The sequence below is a fragment of the Lycium barbarum genome, chromosome 3 (genome assembly GCF_019175385.1).
Source record: "Lycium barbarum isolate Lr01 chromosome 3, ASM1917538v2, whole genome shotgun sequence".
Lineage (NCBI taxonomy): Eukaryota > Viridiplantae > Streptophyta > Magnoliopsida > Solanales > Solanaceae > Lycium > Lycium barbarum.
In genome coordinates, this window is record NC_083339.1 from 43,220,727 (window position 1) to 43,245,665 (window position 24,939).

The 24,939-nt window shown below is 37.8% G+C and overlaps 2 protein-coding genes across 5 annotated transcripts; one reads left to right on the plus strand and one right to left on the minus strand.

Moving 5' to 3' along the window:
- Positions 1-17,045: 17,045 nt before the first annotated feature.
- LOC132631072 (probable serine/threonine-protein kinase PBL11) lies at positions 17,046-21,632 on the plus strand. Of its 4 annotated transcripts, none has more exons than XM_060346674.1 (5): positions 17,046-17,337; positions 18,316-19,075; positions 19,477-19,734; positions 19,819-19,938; positions 20,787-21,632. In XM_060346674.1, exons 2-5 carry the CDS (start codon positions 18,416-18,418, stop codon positions 21,411-21,413), a joined length of 1,665 nt encoding a protein of 554 aa, XP_060202657.1. In that variant the 5' UTR covers positions 17,046-17,337; positions 18,316-18,415; the 3' UTR covers positions 21,414-21,632. The 4 variants fall into 4 exon arrangements, with proteins under 4 accessions (XP_060202657.1, XP_060202658.1, XP_060202656.1 ...); XM_060346675.1 differs by having other exon boundaries at positions 18,381-19,075; XM_060346673.1 differs by having other exon boundaries at positions 18,388-19,075.
- Positions 21,633-22,400: 768 nt separating this feature from the next.
- LOC132630766 (pentatricopeptide repeat-containing protein At5g41170, mitochondrial-like) lies at positions 22,401-23,825 on the minus strand. The gene has a single exon (XM_060346353.1). The coding sequence runs from the start codon at positions 23,823-23,825 to the stop codon at positions 22,401-22,403; it is 1,425 nt and encodes a 474-aa protein (XP_060202336.1).
- Positions 23,826-24,939: the final 1,114 nt, after the last annotated feature.

Genomic DNA, 24,939 nt, shown 5'->3' on the forward strand with positions numbered 1-24,939 from the left:
GACTTTACCCTTTTTGTGTTTATAACTTAATTTCAAGCGGTTCTAAAGGAAACGCCTTAACTACTCTTCTAACTACCAATGATATTTATTCTAAATACTTTATTGAATCTCTGTAAAGGTATGATATATTGTGTCTCATTTAGTCTCCCACTATTCCCGCTTTGCCTTTTAGTGTACTATTGCCTTATTTTCGAACAATATAAAATGAAACGTTTTAACTATCCTTTTAACTACTAAGGAAAATTGTTTTAATGATTCCCTCGAGTCTGGTAAACTATTTTGGAATATGAAAGTGATCCCTGAAGGATTATTCTTCCGTAACTCATTATGACATACGACATACACTTACTATGATTCTGTCCGATTTCATTGGTTTGATTTGTCATCCGATATGCCTCATTGAGTCTCTGGAAATATATGGTATTTTTATTGCATTTAGTTTCTCACTACTCCATTCGTGGATGCCTCAATGTTTCCCCCACTGAGCCCGGGCCAGGATATGTTATCAAGCGTATTCCACTGCATTGTTCGCCGTGCCTCGATGTGAGGGGGCACGTATATATGTACATGGGTTGTGGAGTATGTTGTGCCATGTACACACATTCTGATATGATATGATCTGATATGTCCATCTGATATGATATGATCTGATATGTCCATCTGATATGATATGTTATGTTACGGGGTTATCCCCTATTCTGCTCCTTATGTGTGGTGGCACCAGCGTCGGGGGGTGGCCACGTTCTGTTTGTCGAGTCCCTTGGCAGGGGTCGGATATGATATGGTATATGTTTCTGTACACACTCCTCATGTTTTGAAAATATGCATTTGATACTTCGGATGTTACACTCACTTCTCTGTAAGTTCTGTTTCGGTTATGATTTTGTTCCGTAATGGGACCAGGTACGACATATTCTTTCAGCGAATACTATTTATGCTATATGATCAGCATTTTGCTAATCTGGATATTCAGTTCATTTTCTGTATCTTCTGCTTCGATTATGACTTTGTTTACTACGTTCCGTGCTTTACATACTCAGTACATATTTCGTACTGACCCCCTTCCTTCGGGGGCTGCGTTTTCATGCCGCGCAGGTACAGACGACAGATTTGCTGACCCGCCTGCCTAGGACATCTATTCTGCTATTTTGGGAGTGCTCTTTTGTCCAGAGCCTATATGTTGGTACAGTCTACTGCTATTATATATATGTATGTTGTTCAGGGGTATGACGGGGCCCTGTCCCGTCTTATGATTCTGTTATAATCTGTAGAGGTCTGTAGACATACTTGTGTGGGTTTTGTATATGTTTTGGGATGATATGATCTGTGACAGCCTTATCGGCTCCCATGTACTACGTCGGTTCATTTATGATGATTACTAACGCCAATTGACTTTTACATTTAAAAATATTCTGCTGATATGCTAGTCTGGGTTATTGGGTACGTTTGGGTGTCCAGCACGGACACTAGTCGCGGCCTACGGAGTTGGGTCGTTACATGTATATCATTTTGTTGGCCTCGTCGGCCCATGTACATGGTTGTGGCATAGATGCCTATGATGATTAAAGATGTTGTTGTCCAATGGGACTAGTATGATTAATGCTTAGGAATGTATGATTAATGCTTAGGAATGTATAATTAATGATGTGGCTCACCTAGATGCAAGCCTAAGTGTAGCTAAGGGGTGCCCGGGTGGGCTAGCACCGGGTGCTCGTCGCGGCCCCCTAGTCGGGTCGTGACACTTATGGTTGTATGGGTTTAAGTTCATATGATAAGCCTTGGAAGGATCGAAGGGCAAGTGAATCAAGGGAATTAAGTTTGTTGGAACTTTGAAAAAAAATGTGAAGGGCAATTTGGGCCCAACTTGGAGGAAGAATATCTTTTAGTATGCGGGGAATTTTGAGGCAAAGCAAAAGCCTAATGCGAAGTTCACGAAGTCTAGTCTCTGACACAACCAGTCGCTCATCGATGCGGTATCGGAGCAATGAGATATGGACGTTAGAAGCTAGGCTAGCAGGCTAGGAAAAAGGTTTGCGCGAACGCGCAGAAGACCAAGGGCCAACTCAGCGCGAACGCCCCACTAGGGGACGCAAACGCGCTGAGTAATTTTTAAGTCGGTGCAACTCGAGCCTCAGACGTTATAAAAAGGGGTTACCCCCTTTTTTTCTCAACCACAACATCCTCTAAGCCACTCCAAACCTCTGGAAACTTCCACCAACTTCCACACACCAAAATTTTAAGGCAAATTGAGTATAATCCCCGGATTCTGGTCAAGACAGCGTACGGTTATGATTATAAAATTGGATAGTGACGAGTATTGGCTCAAGCTCAAGGAAGAAATGGAAGATATCGCAATACTAGAGGGAGTAAGGTATGAATCTCTCCTTAATATTAGTTTCGATTTACTTACGAAGGTGAAACTATTAAACAGTCATATAATGAGTTGGTTAGTTGAGAAAGTTGAAAAACATCGTGTGAGATGTTTTATGGAACATAATGGTGTTGGTAATGATGTTGTTGATATTGGTATTGTTGTTGTTGTTGTTGGTTGTTGAATTGTGGTTTCGGGCTAGGTATATAAACAGGAGAGATGCTGCCCGAATTTCGGCAGATTCTAAATAGAATTAAATTAAGGATTTGAGATGGGCGTATGATTTTGAGCCTAACAATAGTATGAATGGTTTATATATAGATTTACGAGCTTGGAAGGGTAATCACTGAGTCGCTAAGGAGACCGAAAGGTATGTTAAGGCTAGTCCCTTTCTTTCAAAAGGCATGATTCCTATGTTATGATTCCATACATATTTTTCATAACCTTCTTACTTCCAAAAGTTAGAATTTCACGATTCTTAAAAGCTTCCTATGATACTGAAGATGAGATTTTTTTCCATAATGTCCTTATCCTCAAAAGTTAGAGAATCATGATTCCAAGAGTTTCTTATGACGCTAAAGATGAGTATGCGTTATAAGGATAAAGAAAATGAGCTATTTTCTATGATGAGCATGATGATGATGATTTTGATTCTAGAAGTTCCAAAGCTTACGATTTTAATACTATTATGAGATCATCGAGTTTATTTCATGATTTTCTTGAATTTCTCATTGTTGTTGGTCTCACCTCATGAATTGTTCCTTGGAGGTGAGATGTAGCGATGATGATTGTTCCATAATATAAATCGGAGGTTACCGACCTTACGTCACTCCAATAGAGTTGTGGCTTTCACTTGGGCTCTCATGCATGCTTTATAATTATGTATGTATTTTAATAACACCGCGCCTACATGGTCGGGCGGTATAACACTGCGCCACCTAATAGGCGGTCGGGCAGACACAGCACTGCAGTAGGCAGCTTACGCCCCGAACGCGGGCTAATGATGATAATACCGTGCCTAAATGGTCGGGCAACATAACACCGTGCCCAAATGGTCGAGCAACATAACACCGTACCTATATGGTCGGGCAGCTTATTTGTATATATTTATAATGTTGTTTTGAAATGTTAAAGCTAGCATGCATGATTTCTGCCCTTAGAGGCAAGCAAATGTACTGGTTATCTCGTTACTTCATGTTACGTTTCATGTTTCTTATTATGATATTATTCATGCCTTACATACTCAGTACACTGTTCGTACTATCGTCCTTTCTAGGATGGGTGACCCCTCTGAAAGTGTGCTAAGAAGTCCTATAAATTCAGACATAAGAGAAGGATAAGGAACTAGAATAGCTTAAGGGAAATTAGAAGCGTGTGAAACTCACGGTTGGGATGATTGCGAGAGATAAGGCGGACTGGCTTGGTGAATAGAAAGAAGACGTATTACAGCCACAGAAGTAGTACAAATTTAAGTAGTATTTGGGATACTTTTTAGGTAAGATGTTAAGAAAAGGTGTACATGATATCTTAAGCGTGGTTACGAAATCAGTAGGTGTGCCCCGATAATCAACGTTGTGATACGTTAAAAGTATTTATTGAGCTGGGTATTGAAGTTTAAGTGGCAAGTGCTTCAGGGCAAGTTGAAATTATTTTCTCTAAGGGATAGAATTGGATAAGCTTGACACAACAACATCAGGGAAAAGAAGAAGTGGGTATATAAGGGAAAGAAGAATGGGATGTCCTGAGAAAGGAGAAGTGTGAGCAAGGGAAGTATGTTGCCAAAAAGGGGCCAATTAAGGCTTCCATGAGAGAGAGTTTAGAATGACGGTAGAGGTATAGGACCACTTGGATGAATTTCAAAAGTAAGAATGCGAAGGGAATAAGGTATGGTAGTGTGGAATGAAAAGACCAGTATGTAGAGCTCGAAAACAGATTTTGATAGGTGGGACTGAAGGGCAATAACAACGAATAGTAAGGTAAATTGGGGAAGACTAATAAGGATTTTGCAAAGATGTTAAAGGGTTTCTAGCTTTTCAGATGTACCCGAAGAGGTTAATCCATAGTTATAATAACATGCCACAGTTACCTCAGAACGAAGAAGCCCTTCCAAAAGGATAACTTAGAGATAAAACGGATTTGCACTTCCGAAAGGATATTCTACGAGCTCCGGGGCCAATGTTATAAAATGGCAAGTGGAGAAGAGCATTAGGAGTAAAGGAACATAAAACCACTGAGGACGAAAGTAAGAAGGATACACCAATGGACTAGTTGAAGGAAGTCGAGCAATCACCAAGGACAAGTGAGAGGACAATAAGTTAACAAAACTAATTAAGAGGCAATATATTAGTGACATGGGATAAGAACCGCTGTAAAGAGTATAGAGATCCAGTCATAAAGGAAATAATGATATACGAGAGATATTTATAAATATGAACTAGTCGTAGTGGCAAAAAAAAAGAAAGATGAAGGCTTGACTAAAAGAAGAAGGAAAAAAAAAACGTACTTTGTAAGAATTTCATGACAAGAACCAGAAGCGGCAAGACACTGGAAGGACTATGACGCGTAATTGTGATGCAAATAAGTAGTTAAGGAGAATTTCGAGTAAACAAACTAAGCGAATGAAGAGACGAATCGTGGAAATGGACTATGTGGAATATTAACTTTAATGATATAGTATACACGTAAATCAGAATTTGGAACCCAGAGCAAGAAGAATTTCAAGGATATTAAGAAGATGATAGTGGAAAAGACTAGGGTTGAAGGAGCGAGGTATAATTGGACACTCCAAAAGGGGCTTAATGAATTCCTTTGTCCTCATTAATTCACTAGTCCAGGTAATTACTAGTCATAAAAAGTAGAAGTGGAAAAGACAACAAAGAAGGCATCTGAAGTGGACATGGTGTGCACGGGTACATCGATCGAATACAAAGACTTCTACTAGCAGAAAAGGGAGGTAAGTTAAGCCATGTGACGAAAGGAATTCCGGCATTATAAAGAATCGAGAAATAGGAGAATCGTTAAGGTCGACTAGAGGATTATCAGAGATGATTACTATTCAAAAGTTACTGGTGTATAAGAACATCCCTAAAAGGGAAGGGGTGGGGGGGGGGGGGAGGAGCCAACTTAGTCCCAAAATAAATTATGACATTCCAAAATTCCAAGGAAGAAGTGTATTAGCGCGAGGAAGCCAAAGTGGAGATGTACTGATATGTCGAGAATGTATCAGGAGAAAGCAGAATCAGATTGGAAATAAGTATATTATGGGGCGGGTATGGAAGGGAAAGTATGATAGGAAAGTAAGGGGACTAACAAGTCGGAAAGAATGATTCTCATTGAAGCGAGATATGATGTCTCTAGGTCGTGGGTCGGATCGCCCGTACCGGAGAAAATCTGGACCGCATCTGAATACGCAGTGACATATTCCAAAGGGTAACAAAGAGGATAAGAGAGGTTCGCAGGTCATCCAGAATAAGAAGAAGAATGAAATGAATACCAAGGACAACTGAGTTACGACGAAAGGGAATCTTATCGCGAGAAGAAGTAAGAATCTTAACAAAAAGGGTAATCATAGGCAGTGCGGCAAATTCCAAAAGATAAAGGCTATGGGCTTATGGGCAGTAAGATGGCAATATCGCCAACGATTAAGAAGTATCTTACAAGTCGCCAGCTATGTCGAATATGAGAGCATGTATAATAGAACTGTATGAACAATCGCCGCGAAGAAGTGGCCAATAAAAATGATATAAGGATAGCGATAGAAATTTAATAAACAATTAAGGCTTATTGAATGATCACTGGTATACGGAACTCGAGGATAAGGTACCCGTGTTGAAGGAAGTGGTAGTAAAGTGCGAGTTTGCTTTAGTTCTATGCTGGTAGGTACATTGCAGGATTCGCAGAGAACAAATTAAAGGAAAAGTTTTAATATGAGTTCGAAGTTATTTGGGGAATGAGTTAGTTTGAACTATGAGTATTAGCTTATCATAAGTATTACCCTACTACAAGGAAATATTACGAGTATACGTATTTAAGAGCTTGTGTTGAGACATCGTTATCGTTGGTGTTGGAAGCGAATTTGAGCGGACCGTCGAGGTAAGTAACTATTAAGAGTAGGGACTCATCAGTAATAAAATACGATTGTAAAGGTAACTATGATGAGCTTGTGGCGAACCAGGAGGCCTGATCACTAGACCACGAACAAATGATGTGGTGAGTATGCGAAATCGATAAGTATGAGAAGGGATAGCCAAAACTAGTGCCAAAGAAGTAAGTAAAGGATGGCGCCATAGTTGAACAAGAGAGTTGTCCACCAGCAAGTAAGAAGAGGTACTTACTAATCAACGGTTAGCCATAGAAGTTACAGGATAGAACCACCCTAATGGAAGGAGAATGATAACCAAGTATTAGTTGATTTCTGATTGCATACATAAGAACAGAAGGTCATAGAATTTGGGGAAATGATGTAATAAAGAGCTAAGAGGGAACGAGAAGAGGCTGACCAACTGATAGTATAACGGTATGATGACAGGAGTCCATGAGAAGGGAAATCACTTCACAAAATCAATAGAAACGTCGTGGATTTGTAACCGCAACATTCGAGGACGAATGTTTTTAAAAGGGGGGAAGAATGTTACACCCCGTAGTTTTGTGTATTGAGTTTCGAGCTACCTTTCAGGAGGCATATGAGATTATACGTGTTTATCTCATGGTTGTACGAGTTTAAGTTCATATGAGAAGCACTAGAAGGATCGAAGGGCAAGTGAATCAAGGGAATTAAGTTTGTTGGAACTTTGGAAAAAAATGTGAAGGGAAATTTTGGCCCAACTTGGAGGAAGAATATCGTTTATTATGCGAGAGTTTTGAGGCAAAGCAAAAGCCTAAGGTGAAGTTCACGAAGGCTAGTTTCCAACGCAACCAGTCGCTCATCGATGCGGTACCGGAACAAGGAGATATGGATGTTAAAAGCTGGGCTGGCAGGCCAGGAAAATGGTCTGCGCGAACGCGCCAGGGGGTGGCGCGAACGCGCAGAAGACTAAGGGCCAACTCAGCTCGAACGCGTCACTAGGGGACGCAAACGCGCTGAGTAATTTTTAGGTCGGTGCAACCTGAGCCTCAGATGGTATAAAAAGGGGTTAACCCCCTTATTTTCTCAACCAAAACATCCTCTAAGCCACTCCAAACCTCTGGAAACTTCCACCAACTTCCACAAACCAAAATTTTAACGCAAATTGAGTATAATCCCCGGATTCTGGTCCAGACAGCGTACAGTTGTGATTATAAAATCGGATAGTGACGAGTCTTGGCTCAAGCTCAAGGAGGAAAGGGAAGATATCGCAATACTAGAGGGAGTAAGGAATGAATCTCTCCCTATTAATATTAGTTTCGGTTTACTTACGAAGGTGAAACTATTAAACAGTCATATAATGAGTTGGTTAGTTGAGAAAGTTGAAAAACATCGTGTGAGATGTTTTATGGAACATAATGGTGTTGGTAATAATGTTTTTGATGTTGGTATTGTTTTTGTTGTTGTTGGTTGTTGAATTGTGGTTTCGGGCTAAGCATATAAACAGGGAAGATGCTGCTCGAATTTCGGTAGATTCTAAATAGAATTAAATTAAGGATTTGAGATGGGTGTATGATTTTGAGCCTAAAAATAGTATGAATGGTTTATATGTAGATTTACGAGCTTGGAAGAGTAATCACTGAGTCGCTAAGGAGACCGAAAGGTATGTTAAGGCTAGTCCCTTTCTTTCAAAAGGCATAATTCCTATGTTATGATTCCATACATATTTTTCATAACCTTCTTACTTCCAAAAGTTAGAAGTTCACGATCCTTAAAAGCTTCCTATGATACTGAAGATGAGATTTTCTCCATAATGTCCTTATCCTCAAAAGTTAGAGATTCATGATTCCAACAGTTTCGTATGACGCTAAAGATGAGTATGCTTTATAAGGATAAAGAAGATGAGATGTTTTCTATGATAAGCATGATGATGATGATGATTTTGATTCTAGAAGTTCCAAAGCTTACGATATTAATGCTATTATGAGATCATCGAGTTTATTTCATGATTTTCTTGAATTGCTCATTGTTTTTTGTCTCACCTCGTGAATTGTTCCTTTGAGATGAGATGTAACGATGATGATTGTTCCATAATATAAATCGGAGGTTACTGACCTTACGTCACTCCGATAAAGTTGTGGCTTTCACTTGGGCTCTCATGCATGCTTTATAATTATGTATGTATTTTAATAACACCGTGCCTACATGGCCGGGCAGCATAACACCACACCCGCCAATAGGCGGCCGGGCAGACACAGCACTGCAGTGGGCAGCTTACGCCCCGAACGCGGGCTAATGATGATAACACCGTGCCTAAATGCCTGGACAACATAACACCGTACCTATATGGTCGGGTAGTTTATTTGTATATATTTATAATGTTGTTTTGAAAAGTTAAAGCTAGCATGCATGATTTCCGCCCTTAGAGGCAAGCAGATGTATAGGTTATCTCTTTACTTTATGTTACGTTTCATGTTTCTTATTATGATATTATTCATGCCTTACATACTCAGTACACTATTCGTACTGACGTCCTTTCTTGTGGACGCTGCGCTCATGCCCGCAGGATCAGATAGCCAGCCAAACGATCCAGGCCAGTAGGATCTCTCGCCAGCCGCAGTCAGTGCGCTCCATTGATTCGAAGTTGCAGCCTTTTTTGGTATGCTAGAGATATGGGTATGACAGGGCCTTGTCCTGTCTTTTCTACAGTGTATATTGCATAGAGGTCTGTAGACAGTGGTATATAGTGGGAGCGTCATGTCGCTTTGTGGTCTCTTATTTTATGTATAGTACATGTAGTGGCCATCTCGAGCTGCGGTGTTATCCTTTGCATGTGTTCCTATATATATATATATATATATATATATATATATATATATATATATATATATATATATATATATATCCATGTGAACCGTTTATCAGCCGTTGAGGTAGGGTTTATTATATAAATTTTTCAGCAGGTGCTATCATTCAGGTATAAGTTAGAAATGGGCCACCAGGTTATTCGGTATATGACAAATACGAGGTTAGGGGTGCTTGGTCAGCAGTGATCAGGCGCTCGTCACGGTTCATAGGTTTGGTTCGTGACACAACCACACTATCTAACCATCAACACTTCAACACAGTTTACTACCATGGCCAAAGTCTCACCTCGAAATTAAGACTTCAACTTTCAATTGTAGAGATTTCTTCTCATCAATCAACTCTAGATCGTCTATTAAAGGATGCCATGTAACTACCCATCTTGGTACTGCACAAGTTACCTCCTCATCAATCTTTAACCACAAAGTCTCGTTAACACTTGCCATACTTCCTTCCTCATTCATACTCCTCACTTTTACAGCCAATTTGAATGATATAATATAATGCCACCATAACCCGTACACAATTCAAGTAGCTACGCTGCTTTCAATTCAAATCTTATGAACCTTAATCCTCCAAACCCGATAGTGAGATGCCTTATCTTAATTCTTCAGTTTCCATGTTCCATTCAAAATCACTTTATCATCATCAACCGAAAGTCACTCAAACCAACATGTGGGGTGAATCGAAATACCATGCATCTTTTAAAATAGCTAACCCAATCATGGAGGTAGTAGTAAACCACAATCTTGAGCGTCTGAAGGTTTCCCTTGCCTCACTCGAACCTTAAAACTAAACATTCCTCTAAGAGAAACTCATCACATATACAGTATCCACATTTCTTCTCCAAATCAGGCGCGACAACCGATAGCTCTTCAAGTATTTAAATCTTCACACTCATCCATCGCTAGAGTCATTTTGATTAGTCGGTCACTATTCCCCCAGAAGCCTACGACGTAGTCAAACTTACCTATCAATTCATGTTTCCTTAGTATTCTCTTCGTAAACAGAGTAGTCTCACAAAATCAACAATCTCATAGTTTCAAAATGACTCATTCTTATCACCATACCCTCGAGGAATCAAGTGAACCTGCAACACGGCCTTTACTAAAAGAATACACCTGACTATTTCCACAAGGTTCAATCATCCATAGTAACTTTTGCCCGGACAAGCACATCCACCACTTGTGTTCATCCTATAACTGAATATGATCCATTCGAATTCCTTTCATTACATCCCTGTTTCGTCGAGTAACAGAATACTCTTCACACACACCCCAATACTTAGTCCTACTTCCTCATACCTTATCACAAAATGCCATATTTCATGTGTAAATGCTTTCCAAACTTCTCTTCATAGCCTTATCGACTATTTCTCTTGTCCGATTAATTGATTCATCCAAGTTTTCCCTTCTCTTTAGAATATTAGTACATGTCCCATCTCATTGCATCCCAAGAACTCTTTATGTTATGCCCAAACCTCTCAAGCGTAGTCTTTAAAGCCACAACACTTATCACTTGGTTACGCTAACCGTGCCATTTAGAATCGTCAAATCTCGTCTCATCATTTGCTATACCATAATGCACTTCCTCGGCTTCCGCGCAACTACCCTTTGAAACATGGCTATCATGTAGTCGCTTGCACCATCACTTCCATTTCGTAGGGATATCATTGAACTAGAGAGTCTGAATCCTAACTCCACCCAACTGAGTTTGAGTCATAGCTGTAATATGAATCTGGTCACACGTCCTCATCACAGTGACACATCTCTTACCATACCATGCGACGTCCCATCTAGTTGTTGATGTACGAACTCGAGAACATGTCCTCTCCATCAGTGAGACATTAGAACAATGAAGTATAGACCTTAACCGAATAACATACGCATGATGAATGAAAGAATAGAATTTTTCTAAGTGTCCTATAGCCTCTAGAAGATAAGTATAGACCTCTTCGTACCGATTTGCAAGACTTAACTAGACATTGCTCTTGTACTCGTGAGATCGGTGAACCTAAAGCTCTGATACCAATTTGTCATGACCCAATTCACGAGTCATGATGGCACCTACACTATCGCACCGATAGGCGAACCATCCCCAACTCGTCAAGTCATATATAAAATAAAGCGGAAAAGTTAAATACAATTGAAACATTATCCAACAGTCTTAATATAAATATATGAAAATGCGAAAAAATATCTTAGTCTTTACAACTCCCAAAACCTGGTCTGACTCATACAAGAGCTTCTAATAGAATTTTATAAGTCTTAGATAATACATAAATGAAAAAGCTATCTCGAAATGAAGATGGACAGAATAACATAAATAACAGATCATTATAGATCACCCTAGATCCTGGAGTAGGATAAACTCGAGATCAACCACGAGGCCTGGAACTGGAACTCAAGTCTGTATCTGAACTATAAAAAGTGCAGCAAGTGTAGGTGAGTACAAAACCACTAGTACTTCATAGGTATCATAGGCCGACAACGATCAGATAACGCATATAAGATATAAAGATTGACCACACTACCACACTGAATAGATCAACCAGAACATATTTGACAGTCAACTACAGTCACGAAATCATACTTAAGTAAATGTTCAGAATAAGTATGTAAATCATTAATTAAGCAATTTAAGAATGAACATGAATGAAATGGAATGTTTTGGCCACTAATCAATTCCGTACACACATACTAAGGGCAATGCCTCATAGTCATGACCTATGGGGGACCCGCGAAGTCCATGTACCTCTCACTACCTTTCGGACCTCGGAGGCTGAGAATCACTCTCCGGCCAAGACCTCAGAGGCTATAAATCATACTATGTAATCTCAAATCAAGTCCTTATTCCTTTCCCGGCCTATCCGTCCGTATCATTTCTTTTTCAGACACCCGACCATATATTGATCACTTTACCATCATGTCATCAAATATGAAATATGGAAGGCATGTCATACATGGAATCAATTTCAACAATATCACAAGTCATAGAATCAATAGGTGCATGCCAAAAGAATACTGATCAAAGCTCAAGTCACTATTATTATCCTTCCCTTTTTTATGAGAAATCAGGTGTCGAAGATAGAATCAAACAATAATCACAATTATTAACCAAACATGGCTACAAGGCCACATAACAACATCCATACTAAATCATTGGATTTATCACCACAATCATGCCAAAATTCCTATCATGCTTTCCCCTTAAATATTTATAAGCTACATACGCTTCTCCAATTGGAGTCTAAAAAGATAAATCATAACCTACCTCGAAAGCCGAGTGGGAGCCACGAACACTCAAACCGGAGCCTTCCACTTCTGAAGCACCTCCTAGCAAGAAAAGTCTATCAAATATGAATTCTACATTAACACGTGAGTCCGTAGACACCCATATTGCTATGTTAATAATTTGGGTTCAAAAAGTCACTTAAAAAGCCAATCCCGAGCTCTGAAGATCAATACTATAATTTCGTTGCAAAATCGGGTTCAATATAGTGAAATAGTATTCTACGAGGTTAAACGAGTCCAATGATACCCATATTGCTATACTTTGATTCAGAACCCAAAAATGAACTCAAAAGTATCCCCGAGCCCGCAAAATTTTTTATTGCAAAGTTGGTTTACCCATAGCTTAATTAGTCAAAATCATGAAAACCCATTAAAAGTATTCATCTTGATCCTCAAATCCATGGTTTACCACTTTTCAACTTTCGAATTCAAAACCCCAATTTTTCCAACCAAACACGGATAAAAACGATAACCAACGAAAATAATCTTGAGAGAACATCAAAATAAAGGTTAGATACTTACCCCCTCATTGAGATGATAACAAAGCCGCGAAAATCACCTCAAACGGAGCTCTAGAACTCAAAATATGCTAAAAATACTAAATATTTCGGACTGCTCTGTTTTATACACTGTCCAGACATTTCCTTCATCGCTATTGGGACACCACGTGTCGTGATCGCGAAGGTCAAGTTTTTATTTTATTTTTATTTAAAAAAACAGAATTCAACAACAACAAAATTTAGAAAAAGGCCATATCTCACTCATATGACTACGAAATGCGACGATTCTTGTTGCTATAGTTTCGAAATTACGATACAGATCTAATGGTTCAATCGAAACACAAAATTAAGGTCTTTTGCTCAATATGGTACCCTTTTTGCTCAAAACGATGTCGAAACCAATAACAAACAGCATACAACCCAAACACATCCGAAAATCATCGGAATCTAACCAAAATTTGTGGACAAGTCCAAAATCATACGAACCTGCTCGAACTCTCAAACCATCCAAACGGGACCGTCTTGACTCGATTTTGACTGTGGTCAACTCCAAATCATCTGAAAAGCTAGTTTCTCAACCAACCACCCAAATCACCTCTGAACCTCAGAACCGAATCAATGACTCGACTAAGTCATAATTCACATTCCGGACCTAATGGAATCGACAAAACTTCAAAAAAGACTCATTTACCCCCGGTGTTGACTTTGGTCAAACTTTTTCATTTCTTAACTTAAGGATTTTCAAAATATCCTCTTCCTTACCAGAACTCATCCGAAAGCCTGGGGACTCACGCCACCCATCCCCGCAAGTGATAAACATCAATATGAAGCTAATGGAACCAACAAATTTCCAATTTGGGTCTTATTTCTTCCCCCGACCATCTTTTCACCATAAATAGGCATATTAAATGCAAAAACCGATTTAATTGTCAAAAACCAACCAAACAAACTCTATAATTAGCTCTGTCAATTTATACAAGTCATAAATAATATTACCAATCTAACGAAACCTTCAGATCGCTAATCAGAACACATTTTTCCCGAATGATCAATTAATCCAAATAATTAAATATCGGGATTTCCAAAATGAAACCTTCTCCCAATGTGAACCAAATGACATCCATTTGACTAATTTGAAGCAAGTCGAAATAATTATAACAAAGCTTTTGGAATAGACGACACGCAAAACAAAGCATCGGTTCTCAAAATGACCGATTAGGTCGTTACATCTTTTAAGGGCTTTTCCCAAGAATTGTGTCTTTTCCCTTCTCTCATTTTAATGTAATAATATATATAAAACATATTATATATATTTACCTATTTCGATATGGATCTAGGTTGACCCACATAGGTGACCCAAATCCAAATTTCCAACAGTAATTAATTAACTTTATTAGGGATTGTGCCACACCCTAAAGTTCATTTATTTTGGACTGGAGGGAGTAGAGTAGGGTTGTGCACATTTCGGATATATCCGAGAATCCGAAGCGATCCACGCTATTCGAATGGTCAGATTTTGGATTTTATTTGATTCGCATATGAGTTATGTTCTTTAAAATTTCGGATATAAGGATAGGATACGGGTTGGTACCTTTTAAACCAATATGATCCGAAATCTAAAATATATGGATATATATAAAATGTTACACTTTCATTTTAAGTTATTAGATATTTGTCTGAGATTTTAGTTTACTTTGTTAATGATTGCAGTTTATTTTTGCTGATGATTTTGTTTGATAAACTTCATTATATATGTTGGGCTAAAACGACCCAAAGATACTCTTAACATGATGTGATATTGTCCGCTTTTGGCCAAGCCAGCACGGTTTTCCCCAAAAGGCCTCACATCATTAAGAGTATTCAGCTCCTTATAAATAGCTCCCTTTTCTTTTTAGCTATCAATGTGGTACTTTGTTCGCACACCTAACAATCTCCCCCTCGAACTAAGTTCCACGTGGCTCATTATCATACCACGGGTCAGAGATTCAACATGTCTGTGTGCCACCCACATTGTCATAGTATTTATGGTCACCGAATCCCAAAGGCTGTGAATGCGTCTTCAAAGCTATAGGTAAAGGTCGTAAACCGGCCCATAGACGGGCAAAAGCACTAAGCCAGGCCCCACGCCACACTCCGCCATCTCCATACTCGTACCGCCAAACCATTGGCTCTGATACTAGTTGTTGGGCTAAAACGGCCCAAAGATACTCTTAACATGATGTGATATTGTCCGCTTTTGGCCAAGCTAGCACGGTTTTCCCCAAGAGGCCTCACATCATTAAGACTATCCAACTCCTTATAAATAACTCCATTTTCTTTTTAGCTATCAATGTGGTACTTTGTTCGCACACCTAACAATATATTGGTTGATGAAGATTATGAACTAGGTGTTGAGATGTTAGCGTGCTGCAGCAGTGCTATAAGCATCTTAATAAGACATGCAATCCAATCCGAAAATTTAACATATATACCCAAACCAAACATCATTTATTCGGATTGCATTTCACAGCATTCGAAATTTGAAATATGCTAAATCCGATCCGACCCGATCTGATGAATAGGCCTAGAGTAGAGATCATGTAGAGGGATAATAAAGCGGGCCCACATTTTCTCACGATTTAGAGAAGGGCGGGAAACGCGTGATTGCACCGCTAAATTAAAAGAACAAACACGTTAGATATCAGTGGGACCCAATGAGTGCTTTGAATCAGCCGTCCATCTCTCCGCCATAAGCCAATCGAACGGCCAATATATGAGAGTCAAAGACTTATCACTAAGGTCTCTTTGACCGCCAAGAAAATATAAAAAGAAACCATCTTTTTACCAAAAAGATAAAATAATTATTATTACACTGTTGCTATTACTAATAATAATTTTTCCAAACTTTGACTGGGGCTGTCACTTTAATCGAGGGCTCCTCTTAGTTGAATTTCGAGGTACTTTTTCTTTAATAGGACCATTAATTGACAATCATGCCCCTACAACCTTTTCATTTTTGTAATTTTCTTATCCTTTCCCATCAATTTTAGTGGTACAAGTAACCTAAATTATCCAAGTTTATTTGACTAATAAGAAATCATTTTAAATTATCATAGTCATGGTAATACTTAGTATGTTATTTAAATTCAACTAACCTTTGTCTGATCTTAATCCAACTAAATGACATGTTATTGGGCGAAGTCAATACTTGGTTATATTTATTGTGATATTAAATTTATTTTTAGATTTAATTAAAAAAATCACATTTTATAGTCGCCCACCAAATAATAACAAGTAAATGTATATTTTCTGTATATTAATTATATTTTATAAACATATACATATTTTATACATAATCAATATATTTTCTTGCTTATTGGCTAGTGACAGTATGGCAGTAATTATTAATAGTCGATTGACCAAATGTGTTAAAAACCCAATAATAAATAAATTTCAAACAAATTAGCCTAAATGAAATTTTCAGTAATAACCCTGACATAAAAGGTTCTATGCTAACTCTTTAATTTTCTTTAGTTTTTGCGTGTTGTTTAATTCATATGATCACTTAAGCCAATCGTTCACCTTTTACCCCCATCTTTTATTACATTATTTCCTTTCCTCCTATTAATTGTTTTCATCTTAAATGTTGACTGTTTTTTGTTTTCATCGATAAAAATTATAATTAATCTAAACAAAAAAAGATCTACGAGACTACGACTAATAAGCAAGAAGTCATTAAGTTCAACTAATCTTCTTATCGAAACAAATTACTTAATTAAAATTATATCGTTATCCTTAGCATTTTGTTGTAACGTGCAAAATTTAAATTGAAAAAGAGCATTGACCACTTTAAATTAAAATTTTGATTAGTTTATTTTAGTGAAAGTGTATGGAAAAAATGTTTTAAGGGGCAAAACTGTCTTTGTGATGTGGTATGTGGAGATACCAATAAAGGGGTATCTTTGTTAATTGAGAAATTTACTCATGGGAGGTTTTGGTTGGTTTGAGTGTTTGACTACTGCTTCTTCTACTCCATTTCTATTAACTTTTTCTCTGTCAAAAATCTGCTCTTTTTGCCAATTCCCATTTGTATTCATTTGACTAGTCTTTAGGGTTTCTTTGTTAACCAAGAAATTAAGTCATCAACAGATTTGGAAATTTCATTACTTGGGCTTGTTTATAACTTAAGAAATCAGTAAAGATTGAAACTTTAAGCTTATAACAGCTCAAACATCAATACTATTTGCTGGGGCGCAATTTTTCAAGGTTGGTTTTTGGGTCTTATTTGTTTTTTGTGAATTGATAATTCAGTTTCAAGATTTGGATTTTTTTTTGTGTGTGTGTGTTTGCTGTTTAGATTGGTTTTATCATTATTTCTGCTTTTTGGAGAAAAAAAAAGGAAGAAAAAATTCCACTGGATCATCCTATTGAATTTGAATGTCAAATTCAAAAGAGCAATTTTGGCCTTCTCTTTTTGAAAATTCAACAGCTCATATATTTAATGCCAGTACGTCATAATTAATGACATAGTATCACTTTTTTGTTTTGTTGAAATTTAGATAATTCTTTTTATTTATATTTATTTGTGCTGTTGCTGATTATGTGTTTGAAACCTAGAAACTAAACTGCTAACTGTTGAGTATTTGATTCTGTACTGTTGAAGATTGGACAAAGTTTATGTATTTATATAGATATCCTACTTCAGACATAATAATCATTCTCTAAGTTAACTTCAATGGTACAATTCTATTATATCTGGAATAATGTAATCCTCTGGATTTGATCATTTGTTAACACATGAAGGTTAAAAAAAATTACCGAGGACATGATCTTAGATAGGAGGCTATGGAGAACATAGATTAGGGTAGAAGGCTAGTAGATAGTTGAGCGTTGTCTCACTTATCCTTCCATACTAGTAGTCGTAGTGTTACTATTTGTTGGTTCTTTTTCTTCGATTTCTCTCACTATATGTTATTTCTTGTACTTCGATTATAGTATTATTTTGTTGTAGTTACTATTCCTTTTTTTAGAATGCTTTGTCAGGCTATCTTTAGTATTTTGTTGTGGCTTCTTCACTTTCATTATTCTTTACCCGAACTGCCTTGATATGCTTTTCCTTGAGCCGAGAGTCTATCAGAAACAACCTCTCTACCTCCTAAGGCAGGGGAAAGGTCTACGTACACACTACTCTCCCCAAACCCCACTTATGGGATTACATTGGATATGTTGTTGTTGTTGTTGAAGGTTAAAAAGAAATTGAGTTGTGCAATATTTCAGAATGGAATCATAAGTTTCTTTATGCTACTGAGTTGGCAGGAGGATATAAACCAGTGTAGACACAAAGATGGGTTGTTTCACAGTTTTAAAAAGTAGGAAGAAGAAATCCGAACAGAGTATCCACATCAAACGTGTGAATCCTCAGGATCATTCTCCTACTGCATTGCCAGAGCCCCAAGTGCAGACACGGTCGTTGCAGTCAGCACCTCCAAGTTTTAGAACCAGAGTAAAACCTGTGCAGTCGAATAATAACAGAGTTGCAAGCAGTAGGACACGGGCACTCTCTGCCCCATCAAGTTTGGACGCAGCAGAACAAGATGCTCTAGCATCGAATGAATACGAGGAACAGGACGATTTAAGGAGTCGTGTTGGTTCAATCAAGGAATACCAGTCACCAAGTCCTCAGCCTCTTCCTCTTCCATCTCCACAGAGTGCTGCTGCCACTCTCAGGACTATGGGAAGCTTTAAAGTTGGGAATGCCAGCGGTCCTTTGAATGCCTCTGGACCATTGCCGTTGCCTCCTACGCTGCCTCCAACATTGCCTTGTACTGGAGCACTGAGGAACTTCTCATTTGAAGAAGTTGCTTCGGCCTGCCACCGGTTCTCTCCTGAACGATGTATGTCAGAAGGTCTCTCTTCTGTTATCTACAGAGCTTCTTTTGGAGATGATGCCAATGGTACAAAGAAGCTTGAAGCTACTGTGACCCGCCTTCATCCTTCTTCCCAGGTAATTACAGTATGATTTATTGACTTTGAATTATTTTGCCTGTTTATCATTTTTTGCTGCCCCTCTTTTTTCTTTTCGTTTGGGTGATGGGGGGCATCTGTTGACTGATTGCCATGTGATATCTAAGATTGGGAAGGCTCATATTTTGGCTTAGATTAGTGGCTTTGTTTCTTTCATCATCCTGCATGTGCAATTAGAGAAGCAAAGTTGCTATCCGGAGGTAGAATTTCCGGGATGCAACTCCTGCTTCACACTGTACTGAAAATTTTCATTTGTAGATCATATCAGGGTAAAAATGGTCTGATTTTTTATTGTTTAAATTTAGGATGCAATTTGGCAGGTTACTTGGTTTTACAATTCTTTATGAGTTTTGCAAGACTCACTGTCTTTTGGCTTTTCAGGGGTTGAAGGAATTTGTAACTGAGGTGAACACACTAGCTTCTTTGCAACATCCATCACTTTGTAAACTGATTGGTTTTCACGCACGTGAAGGTTCCGAACACAGAATGTTGGTTTATGAAAGGCTTTTCCATGGAAGTTTAGACAGGCTTTTGTTTGGGAGGTCAGATGGCCCCCCTATAGACTGGAATGCTCGAACGAAAATTGCTTTATGTGCTGCTCAAGGTCTCACATTCCTGCATGAGGAAGGACCGTTTCAGGTTTCAATGCTTCTCCAGTTTTTTATATTGGGGTAGGCCTATGCTAGTCACATATTTTGCTTAGTTTCTTCTTTCCTGTAACAGGCAATGTTCCATGAATTTTCTACTGCAAATATACAAATTGATAAGGATTTTAGTGCAAAGCTCTCTGGATATGGATGCATTACACATATACAAGAGACAGACATATCATGCAGTTCGGTCGTAAGTTCTCCTACGTCAACAGTTGCAGAACATTCATCTCTCTCTGTTAAAAACCCTGGTCTTAAAAGTTGCCTGACCGTAGTGACTAATGTGATATCAGCATGCCCTGTATGCCGCGCCACTAATTATAAGTGTATATGAATAGGATCTTAGCAACTATGCAGGCTCTGTATAATAGTTGAAGCTTATGTATATTGGATGTGGATCTTATTAGGTGTAACCACGAGGCCTGTGCATATAACCATAGTTTGGCCCATTTGTCCATAAAAATTGTTTCACTAGTTCAGCTTAAACTTGAAATAGACCAATGTTTGTGTTTTTACTAGTTGGTCCATTTTTCATCTTCATCTTGAAATAGAGAATTTGATGTTGAAAAACTTATTTAAGGAATATTTCATTGGGCCGAGGGTCTTTCGGAAACAGCCGTCCTACGTAAGAGTAAGGTCTGCGTACGCTCTACCCTCCCCAGACCCCACGTTGTGGGACTTCATTGGGTTGTTGTTGGGGTTGTTGTTCAAGTAAAATAAAGTTCACTCACAAAAATTCTTCTTTTTTTCCAAGTGAAATTCATGTCCAAACAGAACTTCAACTTCCAAATACTCTTTTTTTCAAATTCAACTTCAAATACTCATTTTTTTCAACTTCAACCAAATATTGTCCAAACTCCTACTTAGTATTTGTTCGAGAAACATTTCATCTTTGTGTCTTTTTGGATAAACAAATTAGTGTTTGTGCCACTCTCCAGGTCTAATTGGCAATTTAGCATGAGTTTTGCTTGCAGTTGTTCACACACTGTGACCTCTTTAGAGCTCCTAAAACTTTCTTGTTAATAACCTCGAGTTTTTCAGGCCCTGGGAAATCTCTCAGAGGAGACTCTGGAGCGAGGATTGGTAACTCCGAAGAGCAATGTTTGGAGCTTTGGGATTGTTCTTCTTGAGCTGTTGACTGGGCGGAAGAATTTAGACAGTCGGCATCCAAAGGAAGAGAGGAATTTAGTGAAGTGGAGCAGGCCTTTCCTAGCTGATGACTGTAGATTATCGCTAATCATGGACCCTCAGTTAACAGGTCGGTTCCCTGCCAAAGCATCAAGGACAGTGGCTGATATTGCTCAAAGATGTCTGCAAAAAGATCCATCTGAAAGGCCCACCATGAGAACTGTAGTGGAACAACTCAAGACTGTACAAGTGATGAAGTACCCTTCTTGGTTTCCTCTTCAAGAGCCAGGCCAGGCAGTTGGTGTAAAACACATGTCAAAGTCTCCGAGCCTAAACGGAATCATTACACCAGCGCAAAGATTGAGCTTCTCCCCTTCACCACCAACCCAACCTCTTTCTATTTCTCCCACAAGGACAGCTGCTCCCCTCTGGTCTCTACCTTCATGTTCGTCCACCGTCTCCATGGAGGACTTTGATCGATTGGAAGGCCAGCGGCCATCATCTTCATCTGTTCGGAGGTCTAGTGTGGAAGGATTTTGATCGTCTGTAGAGCATTTGTTTTTCTTTTTCAAATTGCTTTTTTCTTTTTTGGGCCTTCCGTTTGACAGGTGATTACATGAAAAGATATAGAAAAGATAAAACATGCGGTTTTCCACCTTTCCTTTCCTCATGGAAGATGTGGGGAATGCCATTTTGTAAATATGGTTTCCATTTGGTTTGAGTAATCGAGATCCTGAGGGAGATGTTAATATTGCTTTCTATTGTTTCCCCTTGTTTGCATCCAACCCCTTCCTGGAAAAGAAATGGAAAAAGGAAAAAGAAAGAGAAGATGGAAAAATTCCCCTCCTAAAATTCCGCTTTGTAATCCTATAAGTGAGGTTTGAAGAAAGTAGGATGTATGCGGGGCTTATCCCTACCTTTGTGGGGTCAGCTCAAAAGAAAAGAAATCAAAGCATGTTTGCAAGGAAAAAAATATGACACCAGAATAACAAGATACAAAGCAACTAGAACGAGATAAAAGGACAGGTTAGGAAGCAAAAATGTAATGACAGTAAAGTGGCAAGATTGATACAGCCAAAGGCTAGTTTGCATAAGAAGGCTAGTTTAAAGAGTTTTTGCAATTGGCAGGAAAAGAGATGTTATCTGGTTGACATTGGCAAGGCTGGTGCAAGCTTGCTACTAAGAAGGAAGAGCAAATATCAGTTAATGTTTTACAGGAGATAAGCTAGCTGTTACCGTGGTACATGTGAAAGCACCCTTACATCATTGAGTTTCTAAAACTTGGAAAAACAGGACCATTAACAATGGGAGGAAGCTATACATTTCCATTTTCAACTGCCAGCAGATGAAACCAGTAATTGCAGCAATTTTCCTATGGTATAGTAAAGACACTAGAAATATCTTTACAACAAAGCTTGTTGTCAATAACAAAAGCCTCAATTCAAACAAGTTGAGTCGACTATATGAATTCTATGTATCTGTTCAGATCTATTTCATTCATGAAAAAGCTCATACTGAAAACAAAATCTATACATTCCCCGAGTTGAAGACCTTGTCCCCAGCCAAGTATACCGCAGGTTTATTTCTTGGCACCACCACCCCACATTTCAATGCTAAACCATACAAGTAACGAGCATTCAATAGCATTCCTTGTTGATTCAGCTCATTGATCAACAAGTTAAATGGAACTTTACTAGGAGATTTTCCATCTTTCACCATAAGAACAAACACTAATAATGCCTTGTCAATTTTTCCCTCCAAGCAAAGTACACGAATAACATTAGAGAACGTAAAAGCCTTAGGAGAATACCCAATTCTAACAATCTCATACAAATTCTCCAGAGCTTTATCCAACTTATTACCACTACAAAACGCTTCAACAACCAACTCATAACCAACAGGATCCACAACTAGTCTACGACTCCGCATTTTCATAAACACTTCATATACATCTTCTAATAACTCTTTATTTTTCCTCGATCGCCTGCATAACAACCTCAACAAGGAATTCATCATCCTCGCATCGACCTCAAGTTCAAGATTTAACATCTCTTTATAAATTGATAAAGCATCACCAATTTCACCCCATTTCAACAATCCATGCAACAATGTGTTATAAGTAACATAATCAGGCGCACAATTTTTTTCTTTCATTTTACTCAACAAAACAATCCCATCTAAAGGTCTACCTTCTTTAAAATACCCATTAAACAGAGTATTATAAGTAACCACATTAGGTGTCAACCCCATTTCTAAAGCTTCATCAAGCAATTCAAATGCCTCATTAGACCTACCAACCTTACAAAAACCATCCATAACAGCAGTATAAGTATAAAGATCAGGTTTTTTCTTAGATTTCTTGATATTCAAAAGCAATTCATATGCTTCTTCTACTCTACCAAGAAAGCAAAGACCTTTAAGCAAACAATTGTAAGTATGAATTGTGGGTTCACATCCAATTTTACCCATAACTTCAAAAACCTCATAAGCTTGTTTTAATTTCCCACATTTACAAAAAGAATTAATCAGAGTTGTAAAAGTGGTAACTTTGGGTTGAAACCCATCTTTTAACATGTGTGTTAAAATGGATTTGGCTGTTTCAGGGTCATTATTTTTGCAGTATAAAGTGACCCAAATTGAGTATGTGTATTCATTTGTTGTCAATGCTGCATAAGAAGATGAGCTTAGTTTTAAGGCTAGCTCAAACTCATCTGCTAAAACCAAAGATGTAAGTAGATGACTGAAATCAGATATGGATTGAAACCCACCATCTTTCTTGATAATATCCTTATCAAGAAAAAAACTGCAGTTTTTTTGGGTTAAAGACTGAGTTTTTATTTGAGGAAAGTGAATCTTGGTTCTATTTTTATATGGGAATGGATTGTTAAGTGTAATGTTTTGAACAGAGAAAAGCAAGTGTTGTTGGGTAGGGGAGAGAACTGAACAAGGCATAGCAGAATAGCAGTGATAACAGATGGCAAGGATTAACCTTTGAGCTGGGTTAAAGGAATTTAGAAGACATTCTTATATCAAACAGATATTGCACATTTATACGTGTCATATTCCACCAAATTAAAAACTTTTTCCCTTTAATAAACCCCTCCTATTTTTTGATATTTTTGTTCATAACAAATTAATTTTATGAGCCAATCAGCAACCTTAATTTTATTTTATTTTTTGTTGTTCTGTGGTGAACAAATAAAATAATTTGTACGTTTTAAGATAAAATTAGGTGAATAAATAAAATAATAATTTTATTTTTTGTGATGAACAAATAATAATTTGTTATGAATAAATAAGATAATTTGTATGTTTTATGACAAAGTTGGTATGTTAAATTTTAATGTTGTCCAATAGAAATATGACACGTAATAAGTAATAAATAACAATTAAAAAACTTATACTTAAGCATAAGACAGATCTGAGCCTCAATTGTCACTTTAAAAATAAAAAAATGAAAAACACACAAAACAATTACAAAATATTTTTTTTTAAAATTAAAAAGAATAATTAAAAAAATAGAGGTCTATTCGTTTTAAGGGAAAAACTGAGCCAGAAAGCTGAGCGGATATGTATTTTTAACAAAATTGGTGGATAAAGAGTATATTTAGACCTTTTGAGCTAGTTCAGGGATATTTTTAGCCCTTTTACGCATAATTTAACCATTTTTATTTTAGTTTATAAATTCGTATCACTATAGAGTTATAGAGTTAAATAATGGATCATTGTGAAAGCTTCTTACACTTTTAAATCGATAAAACTTGAAGCGGAAGCACTGAATGTTCTCTGTTAAAATCCATCCACTTACACTATGGAAGTGAAAATCTGAAACTTAGGGCCGTTTGGTCATGAAAATTGTGAGTATTTAAAAATGGTCCAGTTATTTCTTGAGAATTTTTATCGAGAAATTACCAATAATGGAGGTTATTATCCTTATACCCTTTGCAGAGAGAAATTGATCAAAATGTAAAATTAATCTTTAATTATTTCATTGTCCTTACTCATTAGGAACATCACTGACATGTCAAAGACTTTTGGTAAAAAGAGTCCAAAACAAACTTTAATA